At 42.8% G+C, this 19,481-nt stretch overlaps 1 protein-coding gene across 1 annotated transcript in view; it reads right to left on the bottom strand.

Moving 5' to 3' along the window:
* LOC123990012 (titin-like) overlaps nucleotides 1-11,145 on the bottom strand; it is a 181,279-nt gene extending 170,134 nt beyond the window's left edge. Inside the window, 8 exon segments of the mRNA XM_046290750.1 lie at nucleotides 1,507-1,623; nucleotides 3,601-4,045; nucleotides 4,332-4,507; nucleotides 4,621-4,694; nucleotides 6,089-6,376; nucleotides 7,321-7,524; nucleotides 8,168-8,271; nucleotides 10,973-11,145. Of these exon segments, the coding sequence (XP_046146706.1) occupies nucleotides 1,507-1,623; nucleotides 3,601-4,045; nucleotides 4,332-4,507; nucleotides 4,621-4,694; nucleotides 6,089-6,376; nucleotides 7,321-7,524; nucleotides 8,168-8,258 (1,395 nt within the window). The 5' untranslated portion in view covers nucleotides 8,259-8,271; nucleotides 10,973-11,145.
* Between the last annotated feature and the right edge of the window lie 8,336 nt (nucleotides 11,146-19,481).

The following is a 19,481-nucleotide window of genomic DNA, read 5'->3' as shown; positions in this document are numbered from 1 at the left end:
GGACAAGCTTTTTTCCAGATGCCACAAACAATCAGAAAGGGGATTCATCAGAGAAAATGACTTTACCCCAGTCCTCAGCAGTCCAATCCCTGTACCCTTTGCAGAATATTAGTCTGTCCCTGATGTTTTTCTCCAAAAGTCTTTGCCTCACTGTGCGTGCAGATGCACTCACACCTGCCTGCTGCCATTCCTGAGCAAGCTCTGTAATTGTGGTGCCCCGATCCTGCAGCTGAATCAACTTTAGGAGACGGTCCTGGCGCTTTCTGGACTTTCTTGGGTGCCCTGAAGCCTTCTTCACAACAATTGAACCGCTCTCCTTGAAGTTCTTGATAATCCGATAAAAATGGTTGATTCAGGTGCAATCTTACTGGCAGCAATATCCTTGCCTGTGAAACCCTTTTTGTGCAAAGCAATGATGACGGCATGTGCTTCCTTGCAGGTAACCATGGTTGACAGAGGAAGAACAATGATTCCAAGCACCACCCTCCTTTTGAAGCTTCCAATCTGTTATTCGAACTCAATCAGCATTACAGAGTGATCTCCAACCTTGTCCTCGTCAACACTCACACACACCTGTGTTAACGAGAGTATCACTGACATGATGTCAGCTGGTCCTTTTGTGGCAGGGCTGAAATGCAGTGGAAATGTGTTTTTGGGGATTCAGTTAACTTGCATGGCAAAGAGGGACTTTGCAATTAATTTGATCACTTTTCATATCATTATGGAGTATATGCAAATTGCCATCATACAAACTGAGGCAGCAGACTTTGTGAAAATTAATATTTGTGTCATTCTCAAAACTTTTGGCCACAACTTTATTTCAGCGGCAGGGACTGGGAGACTAGTCAGGATCGAGGGAAAGATGAAGGGAGCAAAGTACAGAGAGATCCTTGATGAAAACCTGCTCCAGAGCGCTCAGGACCTCAGAATGGGGTGAAGGTTTACCTTCCAACAGGACAATGACTCTTAGCACACAGCCAAGACGACACAGGTGTGGCTTCGGGACAACTCTCTGAATGAACTTGAGTGGCCCAGCTCGAGCCCGGACTCGAAATCGATCGAATATCTCTGTAGAGACCTGGAAATGTAGAGACCCCATCCAACCTGGCAGAGCTTGAGGGGATCTGCAGGGAAGAATGGGAGAAACTCCCCAAATACAGGTGTGCCAAGCGTATAGCGTCATACCCGAGAAGACAGGGCTGTAATCGCTGCGAAATGTGTTTCAACAAAGTACTGAGTAAAGGGTCTGAATACTTATGTACGTGATATTTCCGTTTTTTATTTTAAATAAATGTGCAAAAATGTCTAAAAAATAGTTTTTGCTTTGTTATTATGGGGTATTATATGTAGATTGATGAGGGGGGAAAAACAATTTAATACATTTTAGAATAAGCCTGTAACGAAACAAAATGTGGAAGAAGTCTAAACTTTCTGAATGCACTGTATACTAACTGAAGCACTACAACAATTGTATACCACTGCTTGCCTGATTTGACCTATGCTTACCTCATAGCTATGGTCAGGTTTAGGAACCATAACTTTTGAAACTGTGAAATGTGGAATTGGAGATGGCGCAGGAGCAGCATCCACGTGGGCGATAGTAGTTTCTGTACTTCTTTGTATCTAAAGTAACCAACAGAGTGTGGATAGAGTGAGGACAATAAACTCAATGCAGAAATTAGAATAACAAGCAGGACATTACATATAATGTTATCGGAGAAAACTTGGCAATAAGCATCTTTTCATAATAAAAAGATAGCAAACCTGGGTTACATGAATACTCTGGTCATCAGCTGCTGTTTGAATTGCCATTGGTGGTATCATTGGTATATGCACAGCCTCAGTTGTCACTGTGACTTGTTGCTCAGTGGTAGACAGCATTGACTGTTGTTTTAAATCAGATTCATAAGTTTCCTCTCCAGCATGACCCTTCTCTCCATGCATTGGCTTCCGAACACGTGCTTGGTCAACAGCAGCAACAACTGTAGCCTTTGCCTCCACATTTTTCCCACCCTCAACCTTTGAGACAACAAGCAATCAATGTCATCTAGCACATAGATAGCATACACATCATCCATAACAGCAGTCACTTCAACAGCAAACAGATTCACATTCTGATTACAAACACTTTGGACAAACTCCACACCCCTGTATATAAAACAAGTCTTGATGTGCATTACCTGGTAATAACATGTCATTGTTAAAGCATGGAATCGTGTTAGTTTGAGTAGGCTGTGTAATATTGAAATGAATCATGCAGGTGCACAATAGAATTACCAAGGATCTGCTCAACAGACTTGTGTGCACTCGGACACGTGCTAAACAGATTTGAGACCGAAATTTCCTCTTCTAATCGGTATGTTCAAAACACGGACCTAAATCACTGCCTTAAGTGCAGAGAAAATGGGTTCATGCAGTGACTTCAATTTAAATAGTGCCAACATACTATATAGTTGATGTGAGCGATTTGGGAAAGTGCTCAGAGAAGTAAACAAAACAATACAGTACGTGCAACCTTTAAGCTTCCTGCCTCTTGGTTGTCATCATACTGTACATGTGACAGTGGAGATTTCCATTTCTCTGTGCTGTAGCACAGCGTCATCAGTGCGTGTCTCTATAGCTGATTCAACAGCTATAGAGTCTGGCATGATCTATATTATGAACTGGCCAGGGGCAGGATAGTTATACAGTATATTAGGTGTATAAATAATGATAATATTAATAACACATATCAACATTAGAGGAGAGCTCAACACACCAAAGGGAATGTGAAAAATTAACCATAAGGAATGTTACAAAATCACAGATGGTTGTGAGGTCAAATATGTGGGTACGAGGAAAAGACACCAATTTAACATGGACAACTGTCTATGTTTATCAGGGATAATGTTATTAAGCGTGAGTGGGGTCTACCGATGTGGGCTGTGGTGACAGAAGAAAGGGAAATAAATAAATCATGGAAGTGAAGGGAAGGACGACAGGGTTGTACTTTTTAATGAATTAACTACCTGTTCCCTTGTTGTGGACATTAACACCAGAGTAGAAGAGGTGCTAAAGGTGCTGTCTCTGTACCGGGCTGCACCACCGGCTCTGGCACCGGCTCTGGAACCGGCTCTGGTGCAAAACCAGCAGACTTGCGGCTGCAAGCTTGGTCCACAGCTGCTACCACAGTAGCTACAGCAATGCTTTTATCATCCACCTCATGCTGTGCCTCCTAGCATACATTAGTACCGTTAGGATCCAATCAAAGTCATTATCAGTTTTATTGATAATAGCTGCATACACATATGTCACTATCACCTTATTGATAATAGATGCAATCTTAAATAGCTACAATCATCACATCTCTAGAGGGCTGGATCATTACTTTCTAAATTCAGACAACCGAGCCTAAGCCATGTTAGATCCAAAAATACATCCATGAAGTCAAATATTCATTGTACAGGATATTTGAACTGATTTAGGCCCGTTTCCTCAAAAAGAAAGCTAATCAGTGAATCAAAGCCGTTCACAATCTTACCTTATGAACGCTCATGCACATACACCAATCAGCCTCAAGATGTCTCTGCCACAGAGAGAGTAGAGAGAGGGGCTCCTTACCTCTCTCACAGCGACACCAGATACAGCGGCACCAGTCGTTTGCGATCCATAAGAGCCCTCCCAGTGCTGCTCCATGTGAACATGGGTGGCAGACATGGAGGCCTGGGCATGGGTGGCAGACATGGAGGCCTGGGCATGGGTGGCAGACATGGAGGCCTGGGCATGGGTGGCAGACATGGAGGCCTGGGCATGGGTTGCAGACATGGAGGCCTGGGCATGGGTGGCAGACATGGAGGCCTGGGCATGGGTGGCAGACATGGAGGCCTGGGCATGGGTGGCACTAGAAGTCCTGCTGCTGGAATAGCTGCTGGAACCTTCCACCAAGTCTCCCTGCTTCCATGGTGGGGGGACATTAGGACCATGGGCTACCTTTTTCCGTGTGGTCAGTGGGGATTTAACTGGTCTGATTGGGGACACAGACAGTCTTGATGAGGGGGATACAGGCCTGTGTTAAACAAAGAGACAGAAAATATCAAAACATTTAAAAATGTGTAGTATTCATATATTACCAAAATGGCGTTTTGTAGTGTTAATAGACAAATAAGTAAGTAATATGTTTATTATGTAATTACTGTTTTATAAGGTTATTTATAGGGAACCTAAATACCAGGTCATTTCTGTATTATAAAATAACCATGGTCTTATTCCCTATGGAGATTGAGGTAAACTACCTGTCTGTGGAATTCAATGAAACACTTTATTTTATGTAGGATTGATATAAAGTGTTTTACCTGACAGGGGCCGGAGTGGGCACCTTGACACGTCTCACAGGTGATGGTGACTGATGACGTCCGCCTGAGGTTGGCTTTGGAGGCACACGTGGTGGGGTCATGTGTGCTTGGTGGCTCACTATACCACCTTCAACACGCATTTGCATGGATGAGGAATCAAAATTAGCCTCCATACTCTGAAAATAAAACAACAGAAAAGGTTAGTGTTTTAACTGAATGATAGATAGCGTCAACAGACAGACAGAGATAAAAATGTAATGACTATTTATGTCTATTCATGTCTATTTACCCTTGTCTCAACTCTGGTCTGAGAGGAGGCTGACACAACAGTTTTGGACTTCTTGGCAGGCAGAGCTTCTCCCCCTAGACAGAAACAAATATAAATATGAATTATCCATAAAATTATTGAACATGATGACAACAAGTTGTAAATCAAATTCAGTTTAGGCTACATGTCAATATGGAATTCACTGCCCACGGGCCCTTTGAGCCCATCACAGTTTCCATTCAGTTTCAATGAATTGGCTCATTGAAGGCGTACTTAATATATTTACAGTTACTTAACGTTATTTCTATTTCACTCTGACCCTGAATGGGTTCCAGATTTGAGTAGTATCAGCTTGAAAAAATAATGGAATACACCCACTAAGCCACACCTTCAATATCATTTCCCAGTGCGCCTTGCCTTTTCGAGTGAATTGTAGAGTTACCACCCATGAGTGCGTTTGTTAGTGACAGAATTAATTCATGTTCAGTCTTGCAGCCTTTACAAAATGAGTTAATAGGCACATGTTATAATTATAATACGTTCTCTGTGACAATACATTACATATTTCATGAAGTCTTATTTTGAGACCTAGCTTTACCCTAATACAGGTGCCTTGAAACTCATGAATTACAGGCAACATCAGGCCTGCAAGTGCAACCTTCTGGTAACTTTCCCAAAATGTTCATATTTTCAAAAGAATCCTGGTTGAAGGATTTCCAGGAATCTTCCAACTGGGATTTCTGGAAAACCTAAAAATGTACCTGAATTTCGCAACCCTTCCTGCAAGTCACATTATGCTGGCTTGCAAAGTGATGTGTAATTCCTATTGGAATCCAGCCAGAGTTAGGATATCCAACAGTTGATATTTGTATCATAATGACTGCCAGGGTTAGGAAAGGGGGAGGAGACTACATAAGCCATTTCATATGGAACAACCATTTCAGTAACAGGTCAAAAAAATAAAAAATAATGGTATTAGTTTAGAAAAATGTATGTGATAAATCTCATGCTACACAAAGATAAATAAATCACTCAATATACATGCAAATACACAGATATTAAAAACAATTCCAAAAAAATCTACATTCGGTAGAGCATGCTGGGGGAAAAGTTAACTTAAAAAATTGAGTTGATGTGACTTCTCAATTAGTTTTGAGTCTGTACCACATAAACATTGTAAGTAATAATGACTGAGTTCAACTCACTAGAAGTATTTGAGTTAAAAATGCCTTACAGTGTAGGTAGTCACCTCTCTAGGCTAGATTAATTATATTTTCTGTCCTAAAAACAGCAAGGAAATGCACAATTAAATCATTGAAACAGGAATTATCTTGTAACCCAGAGAAGGCTGTTACAATGGCGGATTTCCAAAAGCCCAAACACGCTAAAATGTGTCGCAGGCGATATGGTTGGAGCACGGCAAATTTAAGGACCGAACATGTTGCCCATAATCACACACCACAAATCAACTGGATCAACTTTATCTCACCTTGAACCAGTAGTTCAGCAGTGGAGGTAGCCCGTCCACTGCTGTTTGAAGCATTTACAGAGTAAGTTCCAGAATCCTCTGGGAAGGCTTCGGCAATCAACAAACTGTAAAGGTCTCCTTCTTGAACAATCTGAAAATCAGCAGAGCTCTGTATCTCAGCTCCCTCTCTGTAGAACTTTACCACAGGTGTAGGGATTCCTGCAACACGAACATCCAGTCTCACTTGGCTTCCTTGTCTCACGGTCATACTCTGAAGTCTCTGAATAAAGTTGGGCTGCGCGGTCTCCGCTGTAATAATAAATTAAATGGAAAAATATGTTTTTTTTAATGTTTTTTTTTTTTTTTTAAGTGGTGGAAGTGAGCAGCACCACAGATGTCCATTGGCTAGGGTAGACGGGGGGCAAATGCACCTGGTGGAGACCGGGGGGAAATTGTAACACTATTTGTCTTCATCTTCATTCGGCCTACTTCATTCGGCCTACCCAGAGACCACTTATACCAGTCACTTTTTAAATAGGAAACTTACATCTATCTACTTATCATTACCATGTAGGGTAAAGGTCGCTACGGAAGATGTTTGGATCACAATATAGATTTTAATCCAAATTGTCCGACATTACATTTGCTCCTAAGCCCGGGGTCAGTGGTAGCAGTAGACATGGTGGTCAATTATAACACCTACTGTATTGTTTTACTTTAAAGGTGATTGAACATACATTTGCTTTGTGTAAAATAGTAAGTGGCAAACAACAGCTTCCCGATTTCAATATTGGATGTGTAAAATGTAAACAACATGGCAGCTACCACTCTCATCATTGCAAATGAGTGCTGTTAATTGAACAATTCTGTAAAGTAGCGAGCAATGAAGGCCTACAGTACTGGTGGTCAGTCACTTGGACAGGCTGCTTTTAAGAGCTTTATTCATAATGAATACTATGCTATCTTTGGCTGCCCTTCATGTTTGCAGCCATGATTACACTTAGTATTATGCAAGACATGGTCTAAAACTGCAAGCCAAAGCATTGGCTAGCTAGAACAACCTCAAACAACACCACTGTTTTATCAAGTGGCCCAAGCAAGAGGCCCTGAAAGACCCCTGAGTTTTGCAGAAGATTAGACACAAACGTTCAATGTTTTACCTGAGTGCAGTAACCATTAGTAACCATTAGGAGAAACCACAGTGCATAAGCTGGCAAAAAAATTAACATAACACAATACTCTGGTTCTCTCACCTGTAACAAGAAGTTCAGCGGTGCTAGTGGCTTGTCCAGCACCATTGGTGGCTCTGACAGAAAATCTTCCACTGTGCGCGGCTGTCACAGCAGGGATCATCAGAACAGCGCGGCCATCGCTGAACGAGATCTGTGCGCCGGGCAGAGCGGCAGCGGAAAGAACCTGGCCATCACGGAACCAGCTCACCTCGGGAACTGGATTACCTTTAGATCAAGTCAACATTCTAGTCAGCACTGAGCAGAGATGAAGATGGTGATGAATTTGGTGATGATTTTGAACAAGCAATTACAATTCAGAGGAAAGCTGAGGCATTTTCTCTCAGGAACTACAAAAGGCCTGCAATATCACATTGGGCCGGCTTCCCAGGCACAGATTAAGCCTAGTCCAGAATTCAAAAGCATTTTCAATGGTGACTCTCCATTGAAAGAGCTTTTTACTAAAGTCTAGGCTTAATCTGTGTCTGGGAATCCAATCCATTAATAGGGTACTTATTACTTGTTTATAGACTTCATAAAATGTTGCTGTGCAAAGGCTTTATATCTGTGGATTTACATCAATGATTGAGTGTGCAAAGCTGTCATCAAGGCAAAGGATGGCTACTTTGAAGAAACTCAAATATAACATATATTTGGATTTGTTTAACACTTTTTGGTTACTACATGATTCCATATCTGTTATTTCATAGTTTTGATGTCTTCACTATTATTCTACAATGTTGAAAATAGTCTAAATAAATAAAAACCCATGAATGAGTAGACGGGTCCAAACTTTTGACTGGGTCCTGTATGTTTGGACATTCAGCTATATTCATGAGGTATAGTTGAAGAACATAAGAGATCTCCTTACCACTAACTTGAGCCTCAAACGTTGCAGCACTACCCTCTAGTGCCACACCGCTTTGCAGAGGCTGTGTAAATGTTGGTGCCTGTGTTGACATTGTGGACGGCACCCTAAGAGACACAACAAAGCACATCACCAAATCACTCACACACCATAAATGTACCTTATTAATCTTTTACAATAATTGAATGGTAAAATCCCTGAACAAAGCACACATATTAAACTTAGCCACTGAGGGCAGGTTTCCCAGACACAGACTAAGCCTAATCCATGACTAAAAAGCATTGTCAATGGAGATTCTCCATCGAAAGGGCTTTGATTCCAGGACTAAGTTTAATCAGAATAATCTACCTTTCTTTGACATCTTTTACAGTAGTTTTATGGCAAATACATTTGAACTCTACATTTGAACTCAATTCTTAGTTTATGAGAGTGTTACGTCACATCACCAAACCAATGAAGATGAGTCTACCTCTCTGTTACATATGCTAATTAAACCTTAACATCAAATGAACCCAGCATGTATTATTAGCCAATGAGTATCTAATGACTTGAGTCATATCCAGCACCTGGCTTACTGTCACTTGAGCTATCAGAGAATCCATGAGATCTGGGTGGTAGGCCGAACACCAGGGCCACAGCTCCGTGTGACAGCTCACAGACAAGACAGTAACAACTAGAAGCTAGCTAGCTACCCCTCAGGAGATCTGTGCTTCACACACACACTTAAATAACAGATGGCCAACTGGCCTTACATCAATGTTTAATGATTTTCAGTTAAATTAATGTTGATATATTTCAAGTTAAGGTAATAAATTACAGTGTAACACTTTACACTGACCTTATTACTGTGCAAGTATTCCTGTAAGTACAGTGTAACAAGTACTGTAATTACTCAATGTTACACTGTATGTACACTGTATTAAGGGTAAGGCAAGTGTTACTCAATGTAACTAATAGGTGTGTAATAGATTATTTATAACTCAAACTGAACAGAACGTATCCCTTGACGTCAGCTGTTAGGCCTACAGTTACACTAGGTCTATACAACACATATGCCTTGACTGGGCCTATGTTTAAGTGCTAAAATGTCTGCCATTGCCGTTCCAGTTCCAGATACAACATAATCCACCAAGTCATCTTTAAATAGCAGCTGGATAACATATCAACATGAGGTTTTGGAATTAAGTATTAATAAATCAGTCATGAATTTAAAGACTGTGTCATCTCCAACAATGTACAAAACACTGCACATTTAAAGCTTAATATTTTAAGAACTTGTTTAGGACTATAGATAGAACAGCTTAAACTTAATAGGCCTGCACTTTCAATCCAGTACAGGCCTAGAATCGATAATTTATTGACATACATTATTCAACCCAAAAATATGAGCCATTAAGCACTATAGTATCACATCTTTCTTTCTTTCTCTCGGAGGACCTGAGCCCTAGGACCGTGCCCCAGGACTACCTGACATGATGACTCCTTGCTGTCCCCAGTCCACCTGACTGTGCTGCTGCTCCAGTTTCAACTGTTCTGCCTTATTATTATTCGACCATGCTGGTCATTTATGAACATTTGAACATCTTGGCCATGTTCTGTTATAATCTCCACCCGGCACAGCCAGAAGAGGACTGGCCACCCCATATAGCCTGGTTCCTCTCTAGGTTTCTTCCTAGGTTTTGGCCTTTCTAGGGAGTTTTTCCTAGCCACCGTGCTTCTACACCTGCATTGCTTGCTGTTTGGGGTTTTAGGCTGGGTTTCTGTACAGCACTTTGAGATATCAGCTGATGTACGAAGGGCTATATAAATAAAAATTTGATTTGATTTGATTACCTTTCATCCTTAGATACAACGCACATCAAACATCCTTAGGCCTTTACATTTTTTAAATTGAACCTTTATTTAACGAGGCAAGTCAGTTAAGAACACATTCTTATTTACAATGACAGCCAAACCCGGACGATGCTGGCCCCTATGGGACTCCCAATCATGGCCAAATTTTTATGCAGCCTGGATTCAAACCAGGTTCTGCAGTGACATCTCTTGCACTGAGATGCATTATCTTAGATTACTGCACCACTTGGGAGCCTTAATGAAACACAATATCACAACTTCCATAGAATGGAACATCAATGAAGCTAGCAGAGAACAATTATTCTTCATCCGGATATACAGAATATCACTTCAGAAAGTATAACTTTGAAAAACTTCACCTCGAGAAATCTCCACAGATCATTAAACAATGGCCTGAGTATATACTGTTCAGAAAGTATACATTGGCACAACAATTAACTAAGGCATTGCCTTAACAATCAATTATAGCCTGCATCATATCGATAATGTATGAAAACTATCCAAAACTGTAAACTTTTGATGAGCCATGTAACACAAATTGGAACGCTCTAAAAATACTTGGTATCAGACTTGATTGACAGTCACCATGTGACACATAACTGGAGGTGGAACTGATAGCCCTGCTGCTGATTCCCTTAAAAAGACATTGCTCCGCAGCTGGGACACCACTCTAACGCTAATACGGGCTATTCTGGGAGCTTCTCAAATCGTTTCACCAAATAGAAAAAACATTGAATTAAAAGCATTAGTTATTAATAAGGTATGTATTTAAAATAAAACATTCATAATGTTAAATGATTCTCATAATATATTTTGAGACACGTGTCTCCAATTAGGTGGAAATCACCAATTGTCACGTTATTCTTTTGGAATTACTATATACAGATAACACAATATTAATTGACAAGCACTGCATTAGTATAGGTTAAGGTTTAATGAACTACAATGACTTACTTGTATCCACAAGAGTGCCTGGATTTGATTGGGGGAAGCCCAGGAGTTTTATCTCATCAGAAATCTCCTTATCCAGAAATGTTGACAGAAAATCCAATGTGAGAACAGTTTAGCCTCAAAGAAACCCCAAAAAACAAAACCACACAGTGTAGCTGTGTAGTTTTGTTTTTTTTCCTTATGCAATCCCTACACCCGAGGCAAGGCTGGGAATGCTCCAACTGCTCAGAAGTGACAATATGGTTGTGTTACTTTTTATATCCCTGGGCAAATCAGCATCATCAGTGCATCCGCTCTCCTTATTGGTCTACCACTCAGAGGGGCTGATGGGAGATGGGAAGCTATAATATGCAAGCTCACACCTGTCACTCACTTCACTTAACATTGTCCAGGCACTGTTGTCACTGCTTGGGTTCATTTGCCTTTCTTTTGACACAAAACATTTAGTTTTGAATGACTGTCTTCTTGAATAAGGACAATCTTTCATATCCCCTAATGCTACCACTATGTCAATTTCTGTTCAAAAATTTAAAAGTACCTAATTTAATTTATTGACCAAATGGAAAGCGTGGCTATGCTTGTCACTCAGATCCTGGGCTACCCCCCATCACCTACGCAGCAAGACTGGAACAAATTATGCCATTAGAAGAACAAGGGCATTGTTTACATATGGCTGCAAAATACTTGTGGCAGCTATGGTAGTACGTGTACGTTTTCCTGTCTTTATATACAAAGATGTATAATAGTCTGTACAGCCGTATTCTAAAATTGATTAATTAAAAAAATCCTCATCAATCTACTCACAATACCCCATAATGACAAAGCAAAAACAGGTTTTTAGATATTTGCAAATGTATTAAAAATAAAAAACAGAAATACCTTTCTTACATAATTATTCAAACCCTGTACCTCATTGACTCTGCCCTTGATTACTGCCCTCGACCTGCCTAGGGCTGTCCCCTTGTGTAATAAATATTTTGAGAATTGTACTATCCGCCTCCCGTGTCTGCAGCTGGGTCATATCCTGAGTCGTGGTAGTACGAACTGGCCATGACTGACCCAGCAGACTCGGACTAGCTCTGCAACACTGTCTCCTCACAAAGAGCCACCATTAGAAGACGTGAGGAGATGCTACGGAACCTTATGGAAAGATTCCACAACGTGGCAGAACGCCATGACTAAACCTTCCACCTCTTACTGGAGCAATTCTGCGAGCCATCTAATAGGCAGCAAGCCACAACGGTACCTGCCCAGACTCTCAGTAACCTCATTACAAGCGGTGCTTCTCCCCTTCCTAATCCGGCTCTCCGAGAACCCCACCTACCTCCTCCAGAGCCCTACACTGGGGATCCTGAAACATGGCCAGGCGTTTCTCTCCCGGTGCTCCCTTATCTTTGAGCTGCAGCCCTGTTCGCTTCCTTCGGATCGCTTGAAGATAGCGTACTTTAAAACGCTGTCTGGGAGGGCGCTCACCTGGGCTACGGTGGTGTGGGAACAACAAACCGCCGTGTGCCATAATCTGGAGGCGTTCGTAGAGGAGGTAAGGAAGGTGTTCGATTCTCAGATGTACGGGAGAGAGGCGGCTCGGAAACTGTGACTGGAAACTGCGTCAGGATTCCCGTAGAGTGGCTGACTTCCCTATTCGACATCTTCCATCATGGATTATCGGAGAGGATTGAAGACAAGATACCCATGGACCTCGACTCCTGGAAGTCCCCGACGCCTACACGCCTGAGAGAATCCGGAGTTACCTGAGTTCCCTCGGGAATCATCAAGGACTGTCGATTCATCTCCTCCGGGACCCATGCAACTGGGCAAGTCTATATTATCCCCTGAGGAACGTTCACACAGACTGAGCTCTGAAACCTGTCTGTATTGTGGAACTTCGGGACGTTACATATCCACCTGAACAATAAAATACCCAGGTCCATCAGTAGGTACGAGTACGTTGGTGGGCCATACAGGGAGTCTCCCATCTGCCTTTACTCGTACTCCTCTCCATGCTATCCTATTGTGGGGTGACCGGTCTAAGTCTCTCCGGGTGATCCTGGACTGAAGAGTTTTATGGACACTGCCTTGGTGTCGAAGCTGGGACTCTCCACACAATCTCTCTCCGTTCCCATGTACGCCAGAGCTCTATTGGCAGGATCAATCACAGCACCATTTCTATCAATCTGAGAGTGTCAGGTAATCACAGTGAGTCCATGCAGTTCCTGCTCATTGAATCTCCTCATACACCTGTAGTTTTGGGATTGTCATGGCTCCAGAGGCACAACCCCCTGAGAGACTGGGCTATGGGTTCTATCTTGGGGTGGAGCCCGTTTTGCCACGCACATTGCCTCTAGCTGGCGCAGCCTGCCCCTGGACATCCTCCCGTGTGCTTGGGTAAAGCTTTGGATCTCGCCACCATCCCTGCGGAGTATCAGGGCCTCCGGGAGGTTTTCAATAAGGCCTGCATCATATCTCTTCCTAAACATCGACCCTATGATTGCGCCACTAACCTCTTCCCTGGTACAACACCACCTCAGGGACGGCTCTATTCCCTGTCTGGTCCGGAGACCAAGGCCATGGAGGAGTACATTGAGGGCTTTCTGGCTGCTTAGAGCATTCGTCCTTCATCCTGCCAGCTGAGGGTTCCTCTTTGTGGAGAAGAACAAAACCCTCCGCCCGTGTAGCGACTACCGGGGCCTCAATGACATCACAGTAAAGAAAGGTTACCCACTACCACTTCTCTCCGCGTCGTTCAAGCCTCTCCAGGTGGCGACTGTATTTTCGAAGTTGGACCTTCGGAACGCATACCATCTGGTTCAGATACGGGAAGGAGACGAATGGAAAACAGCCTTTAACACAGCTAGCAGGCACTACGAGTATCTGGTGATGCCATTCGGATTGACCAACGCTCCCACAGTGTTCCAGGCTCCGTTCGGTTCAGGAGCATGTCCTCACGTCCGTCAAGTCCTGCAGCGCCTCCTGGAGAACCAGTTGTTTGTCAAGGCTGAGAAGTGTGAATTCCATCGTTCCACTGTCTCCTTTCTGGGATACGCCATCACAGCAGGGAACATTCAAATGCATCCTGACAAGGTGAGAGCAGTGGTTGATTGGACTCAACCCATGTCCAGAGTGCAGCTGCCACATTTTCTGGGGTTTGCACATTTCTGCCGCCGCTTCTTTCGGGACTACAGCCCCCTGGCTTCCCCCTCTTTACCCTCACTTGTCCCAAGGTTCTGTTCATGTGGTCCCCAGCTGCTTACCATGCGTTTTTGGATCTGAAGCATCGGTTCAACACAGCCCCCATCCACATCCATCCGGACATGTCCCGTGTCGTGGTCATTTTCTGTATTACTAAACATTTGAGAGTGCAAACCACACACAAGTCAGAGTCATATTATAAAGTCCATCTTTAATTATATGAGCACCATAGCCCTGTGACTCTCAGATCAATTCAGTGTCTATAAATGAATTCTCTGAGTGCTTACAAAACAGTTCTTAGTATCATTTATAGCCAAGACACACCCATCTCAACTCACATGACAAATAACAGATCTTAGGAACATTACACAAAGAACATTTTACTTGAAAGAGGAGTATCCCATAGCTAGATAGCATTAGCTATAAATTATTGTTCAGTTTGGTCTCCTAAACAAAGTTTCCATCTCGTTCTTGGTACCACTTAGAACCAAAACATTACCTTATCCAGTGGCATATATCAATTGTCAATTCTAGATACACCCATCTCAAATACACCCCCTCCTGGACAAGATCAGAAAAGACAGTGAGCCTCCTAGGCCATATACTAAATCAGGATAAGGGCAACCTCAGAGGGGACATTCAATAGTTATAGACACATTCCCATAAGAAGACAAGCCTGACCTCTCCCCTCTCTGGGCCCCTAGTGTCTAAGCCCTAGCAGAGAAGGGATAACTGCAAACTGCCAACAGTATTATCCAAAAGAAGACATTCTAATGACGTATCTCACATAAGCATTATTATATTCATAAAACATCTTATTTATGAATGTTACCTAACTAATTCATCCCTAACACCCGTCAGTTTGTGGTAGAGCTCAATGCTTCTGACGTTGGAGTTGGGGCCGTCCTGTCCCAGCGGTCTGCCCGGGACCAAAAGCTGCATCCCTGTGCCTTCCTGTCCCATCATCTCAATCTGGCTGGAACTTCTGGCTGTCAAAATGGCATTGGAGGAGTGGAGGCACTGCCTTGAAAGGGCGGAACATCCATTCTTGGTGTGGACCAACCATAAGAATTAAGAATATCTCCACCGCCAAGCACCTCAACTCTAGGCAGGCCCATTGAGCTGTTATTCACACAATTTAATTTAGCCCGGGGGGGGGGGCTAACCGGGGGTACGTCACAGATTTGGTTCGGTCCTCGGTCCCAGAGTGGGCTCATTCCTCTAAGCTAACTTGCCATCCTGGCTCCCGCCAAACCCTGGCCATCCTCCGACAACGCTTTTGGTGCCCCGCTATGGTTTCTGACGTCTCCGCATTCATCGCCGCATGCACGGCGTGCTCAGAATAAGAATCTGTGGCAAGCCCCGGCTGGCCTCCTTCAACAACTCCCTGCTCCTCATCATCCCTGGTCCCATATATCCCTGCACTAGTCTCCCCTATCTGGGTGGGTTCTGTAGCTCAGTTGGTAGAGCATGGCGCTTGTAACGCCAGGGTAGTGGGTTCGATCCCCGGTACCACCCATACGTAGAATGTATGCACACATGACTGTAAGTCGCTTTGGATAAAAGCGTCTGCTAAATGGCATATATTATTTATTATTATTATTATATATTACTGATGGCAACACCACCAACCTTACAGTGGTGGATAGATTTTCTATAGCCACCCATTTCATACCCCTCCCCAAGTTACCTTCAGCCAAGGAAACAGCTCTCGCCATTTGAGTGCTCCATGGGTTATCAGCCCCCACTCTTCCCTGAGCAAGAGGAATAGGTCAACATACACTCTGCCCCAATGTTCGTCCGCCGCTGTCGGCTTACATGGAAGAGAGCCACCGGAAATCAGTTCCCCGCTATTGTCTCGGGCAGAGGGTATGGCTGTCTACGTGGGATCTGCCCCTCCGGGTGGAGTCTCGTAAACCTTTCCCGTTTTATTGGTCCATTCCCCATTTCTAAAGTCCTTAGCTCCTCTGCTGTTAGTCTTCTGTTGCCCCGTACCATCCGTATACATCTTACTTTTCATGTGTCTAGGATTATACCTTTGTCTCACAGCCCTTTGTCTCCTGTTTCCAGGCCCACCCCCACCCCCACTCCCCGTCTTATCGACCGCCATTCGATGTCCACGGTGAGATGCGTCCTGAGTGTTTGACCTCGGGGCAGGGGTTTCCAGTACCTGGTTGACTGGGAGGGTTATGCTCCGGAGGAGAGGTGCTGGGTCCCACTAGGAACGTCCTGGAACCGCCGGCACCCCGGTCAACCAGGTTTTGTGCTTGTCTCCACCCCCAAAGAGGTCTCCCATTTGTCCCCATTGTCCCCTGTGTACACGGTTTATAGTGCATGTCAGAACAAAAACCAAGCCATGAGGTCAAAGGAATTGTCCGTAGAGCTCAGAGACAGGATTGTGTTGAGGCACAGATCTGGGGAAGGGTACCAAGCATCCCCAAGAACACAGTGGCCTCCATCATTCTTCATTGGAAGAAGTTTGGAACCACCAAGACTTTTCCTAAAGCTGTCACTAAACTGAGCAATCAGGGGAGAAGGGCCTTGGTCAAGAAGGTGACCAAGAACCTGATGGTCACTCTGACAGAGCTCCAGATTTCCTCTGTGGAGATGGGAGAACCTTCGAGAAGGACAACCATCTCTGCAGCTCTCCAACAATCAGGCCTTTATGGTGGAGTGGCCAGACAGAAGCCACTCTTAAGTAAAAGGCACATGACAGACCGCTTGGAGTTTGCCAAAAGGCACCTAAAGGACACAGACTATGAGTAACAAGATTCTCTGGCCTGAATGCCAAGCATCACATCAGGAGGAAACCTGTCATTATCCTTACGGTGAAGCATGGTGGTGTCAGCATCATGCTGTGGGGATGTTTTTCAGCTGCAGGGACTGGGAGACTAGTCAGGATCAAGGGAAAGATGAACGGAGCAAAGTAGAGAGATCCTTGATGAAAACCTGCCAACAGGACAATGACCCTAAGCACACAAGTTCTTGAGTGGTCCAGCCAGAGCCCGGACTTGAACCTGATCAAACATTTCAGTACAGATCTGAAAATAGCTGTGCAGCAACACTCCCCTGTCAACCTTTTAGAGCTTGAGAGGATCTGCAGAGAAGAATGGGATAAACTCCCCAAATACCAGTGTGCCAAGCTTGTAGAGTCATACCCAAGAAGACTTGAGGCTGTAATCGCTGCCAAAGGCGCTTCAACAAAGTACTGAGTAAAGGGTCTGAACACATATAAATGTGATATTTCCATTGAATTTCTTTTGATAAATTCTATAACACTGTTTTTGCTTTTGTCATTATGGGATACTGTGTGTAGACTGATGAGAGAGAAAAAAAACTATTTAAATACATTTTAGAAAAAGTCTAACGTAACAAAATGTGGACAAAGTCAAGGGGTCTGAATACTTTCCAAATGCACGCGCTCTCGAGTGGTGCAGCGGTCAAAGGCACTGCATCTCAGTGCTTGAGGGGGCACTACAGACACCCTGGTTCGATTCCCATAGGGCAGCGTACAATTGGCCCAGCATCGTCCAGGTTTAGCTGGGGTAGGCCGTCATTGTAAATAAGAATGTGTTCTTAACTGACTTGCCCAGTTAAATAGAAAAATACAGATGTATGATCTTAATTTGAGTCAGTTTGCTATAACAGGTTATGTGAAATATAATTCAATGAAAATTTTTGTGAGGGTTGAAAAATCAACTCTGGAATTTTAAAGTGGAAATTACAAACTTCAGAAGCCTTTTTAAACCTCAAATACACCACAGGTTTTTACATGTCCTGCATTGCAGGAATTGTCTCCTGCAACATTGCGACATTTTTGTCTGTATACATTATCAAAATGCTCACTCACAGAATGTTTTTCAAAACATAAAAAAAATTGAAATTGACTCTACTCCAAAAGATAATCTTCAATGCTTCATTCTGATATTGGACAATACATCAAAACAGTTTTCACAAAAAGGCTTTAATTGCAAACAAAGGGACTACATGCAATAGGCAAATTGCCACACAATGTACACTGTGTATGCTGTGAAACTCCAATAAATACATAATTTATTTATTCAAGTCCCCAGACTCCCTATTTTCCCTCCTGCTCCTCTTGACTTTTGATGTTGTTTACTTGTTGAGGATGCATGTACAGTTTTCCTCTTGACTTTTGATGTTGTTTACTTGTTGAGGATGCATGTACAGTTTTCCTCTTGACTTTTGATGTTGTTTACTTGTTGAGGATGCATGTACAGTTTTCCTCTTGACTTTTGATGTTGTTTACTTGTTGAGGATGCATGTACAGTTTTCCTCTTGACTTTGATGTTGTTTACTTGTTGAGGATGCATGTACAGTTTTCCTCTTGACTTTTGATGTTGTTTACTTGTTGAGGATGCATGTACAGTTTTCCTTTTGACTTTTGACTTGTTGAGGATGCATGTACAGTTTTCCTCTTGACTTTTGATGTTGTTTACTTGTTGAGGATGCATGTACAGTTTTCCTCTTGACTTTTGATGTTGTTTACTTGTTGAGGATGCATGTACAGTTTTCCTCTTGACTTTTGATGTTGTTTACTTGTTGAGGATGCATGTACAGTTTTCCTCTTGACTTTTGATGTTGTTTACTTGTTGAGGATGCATGTACAGTTTTCCTCTTGACTTTTGATGTTGTTTACTTGTTGAGGATGCATGTACAGTTTTCCTCTTGACTTTTGATGTTGAGGATTTACTTGTTGAGGATTGTTGAGGATGCATGTACAGTTTTCCTCTTGACTTTTGATGTTGTTTACTTGTTGAGGATGCATGTACAGTTTTCCTCTTGACTTTTGATGTTGTTTACTTGTTGAGGATGCATGTACAGTTTTCCTCTTGACTTTTGATGTTGTTTACTTGTTGAGGATGCATGTACAGTTTTCCTCTTGACTTTTGATGTTGTTTACTTGTTGAGGATGCATGTACAGTTTTCCTCTTGACTTTTGATGTTGTTTACTTGTTGAGGATGCATGTACAGTTTTCCTATCTGGATCTTCAGTGTTGATCATGACGACTGCCTGGGCTTTGAAACACTTTGGTTTGGCTCTGTGGGGGAATACAGATAACTGTGTAAATTGAGATGTCACATTTATTGATAGTTTAGGGGTCATACATCCCAGAATCAAATCTATGGACAGTTACATGTTACACAATGTCATTATTTAACTTGTGTTTATATCTGTTCTATGGTTGTTACTGTTTTTAATGTTGAACCCTGACTGCACTACAAATGTATCAATTTAAACAAAGATATTGATTGATTGATGAATGTGGGTAACACTTTGATGAGTACCTACATAAGGACA

This window comes from Oncorhynchus gorbuscha, linkage group LG01 (genome assembly GCF_021184085.1).
Source record: "Oncorhynchus gorbuscha isolate QuinsamMale2020 ecotype Even-year linkage group LG01, OgorEven_v1.0, whole genome shotgun sequence".
NCBI lineage: Eukaryota > Metazoa > Chordata > Actinopteri > Salmoniformes > Salmonidae > Oncorhynchus > Oncorhynchus gorbuscha.
Note: the sequence above shows the minus strand (reverse complement) of the source record. Positions and strands in the feature narration are given on the sequence as shown.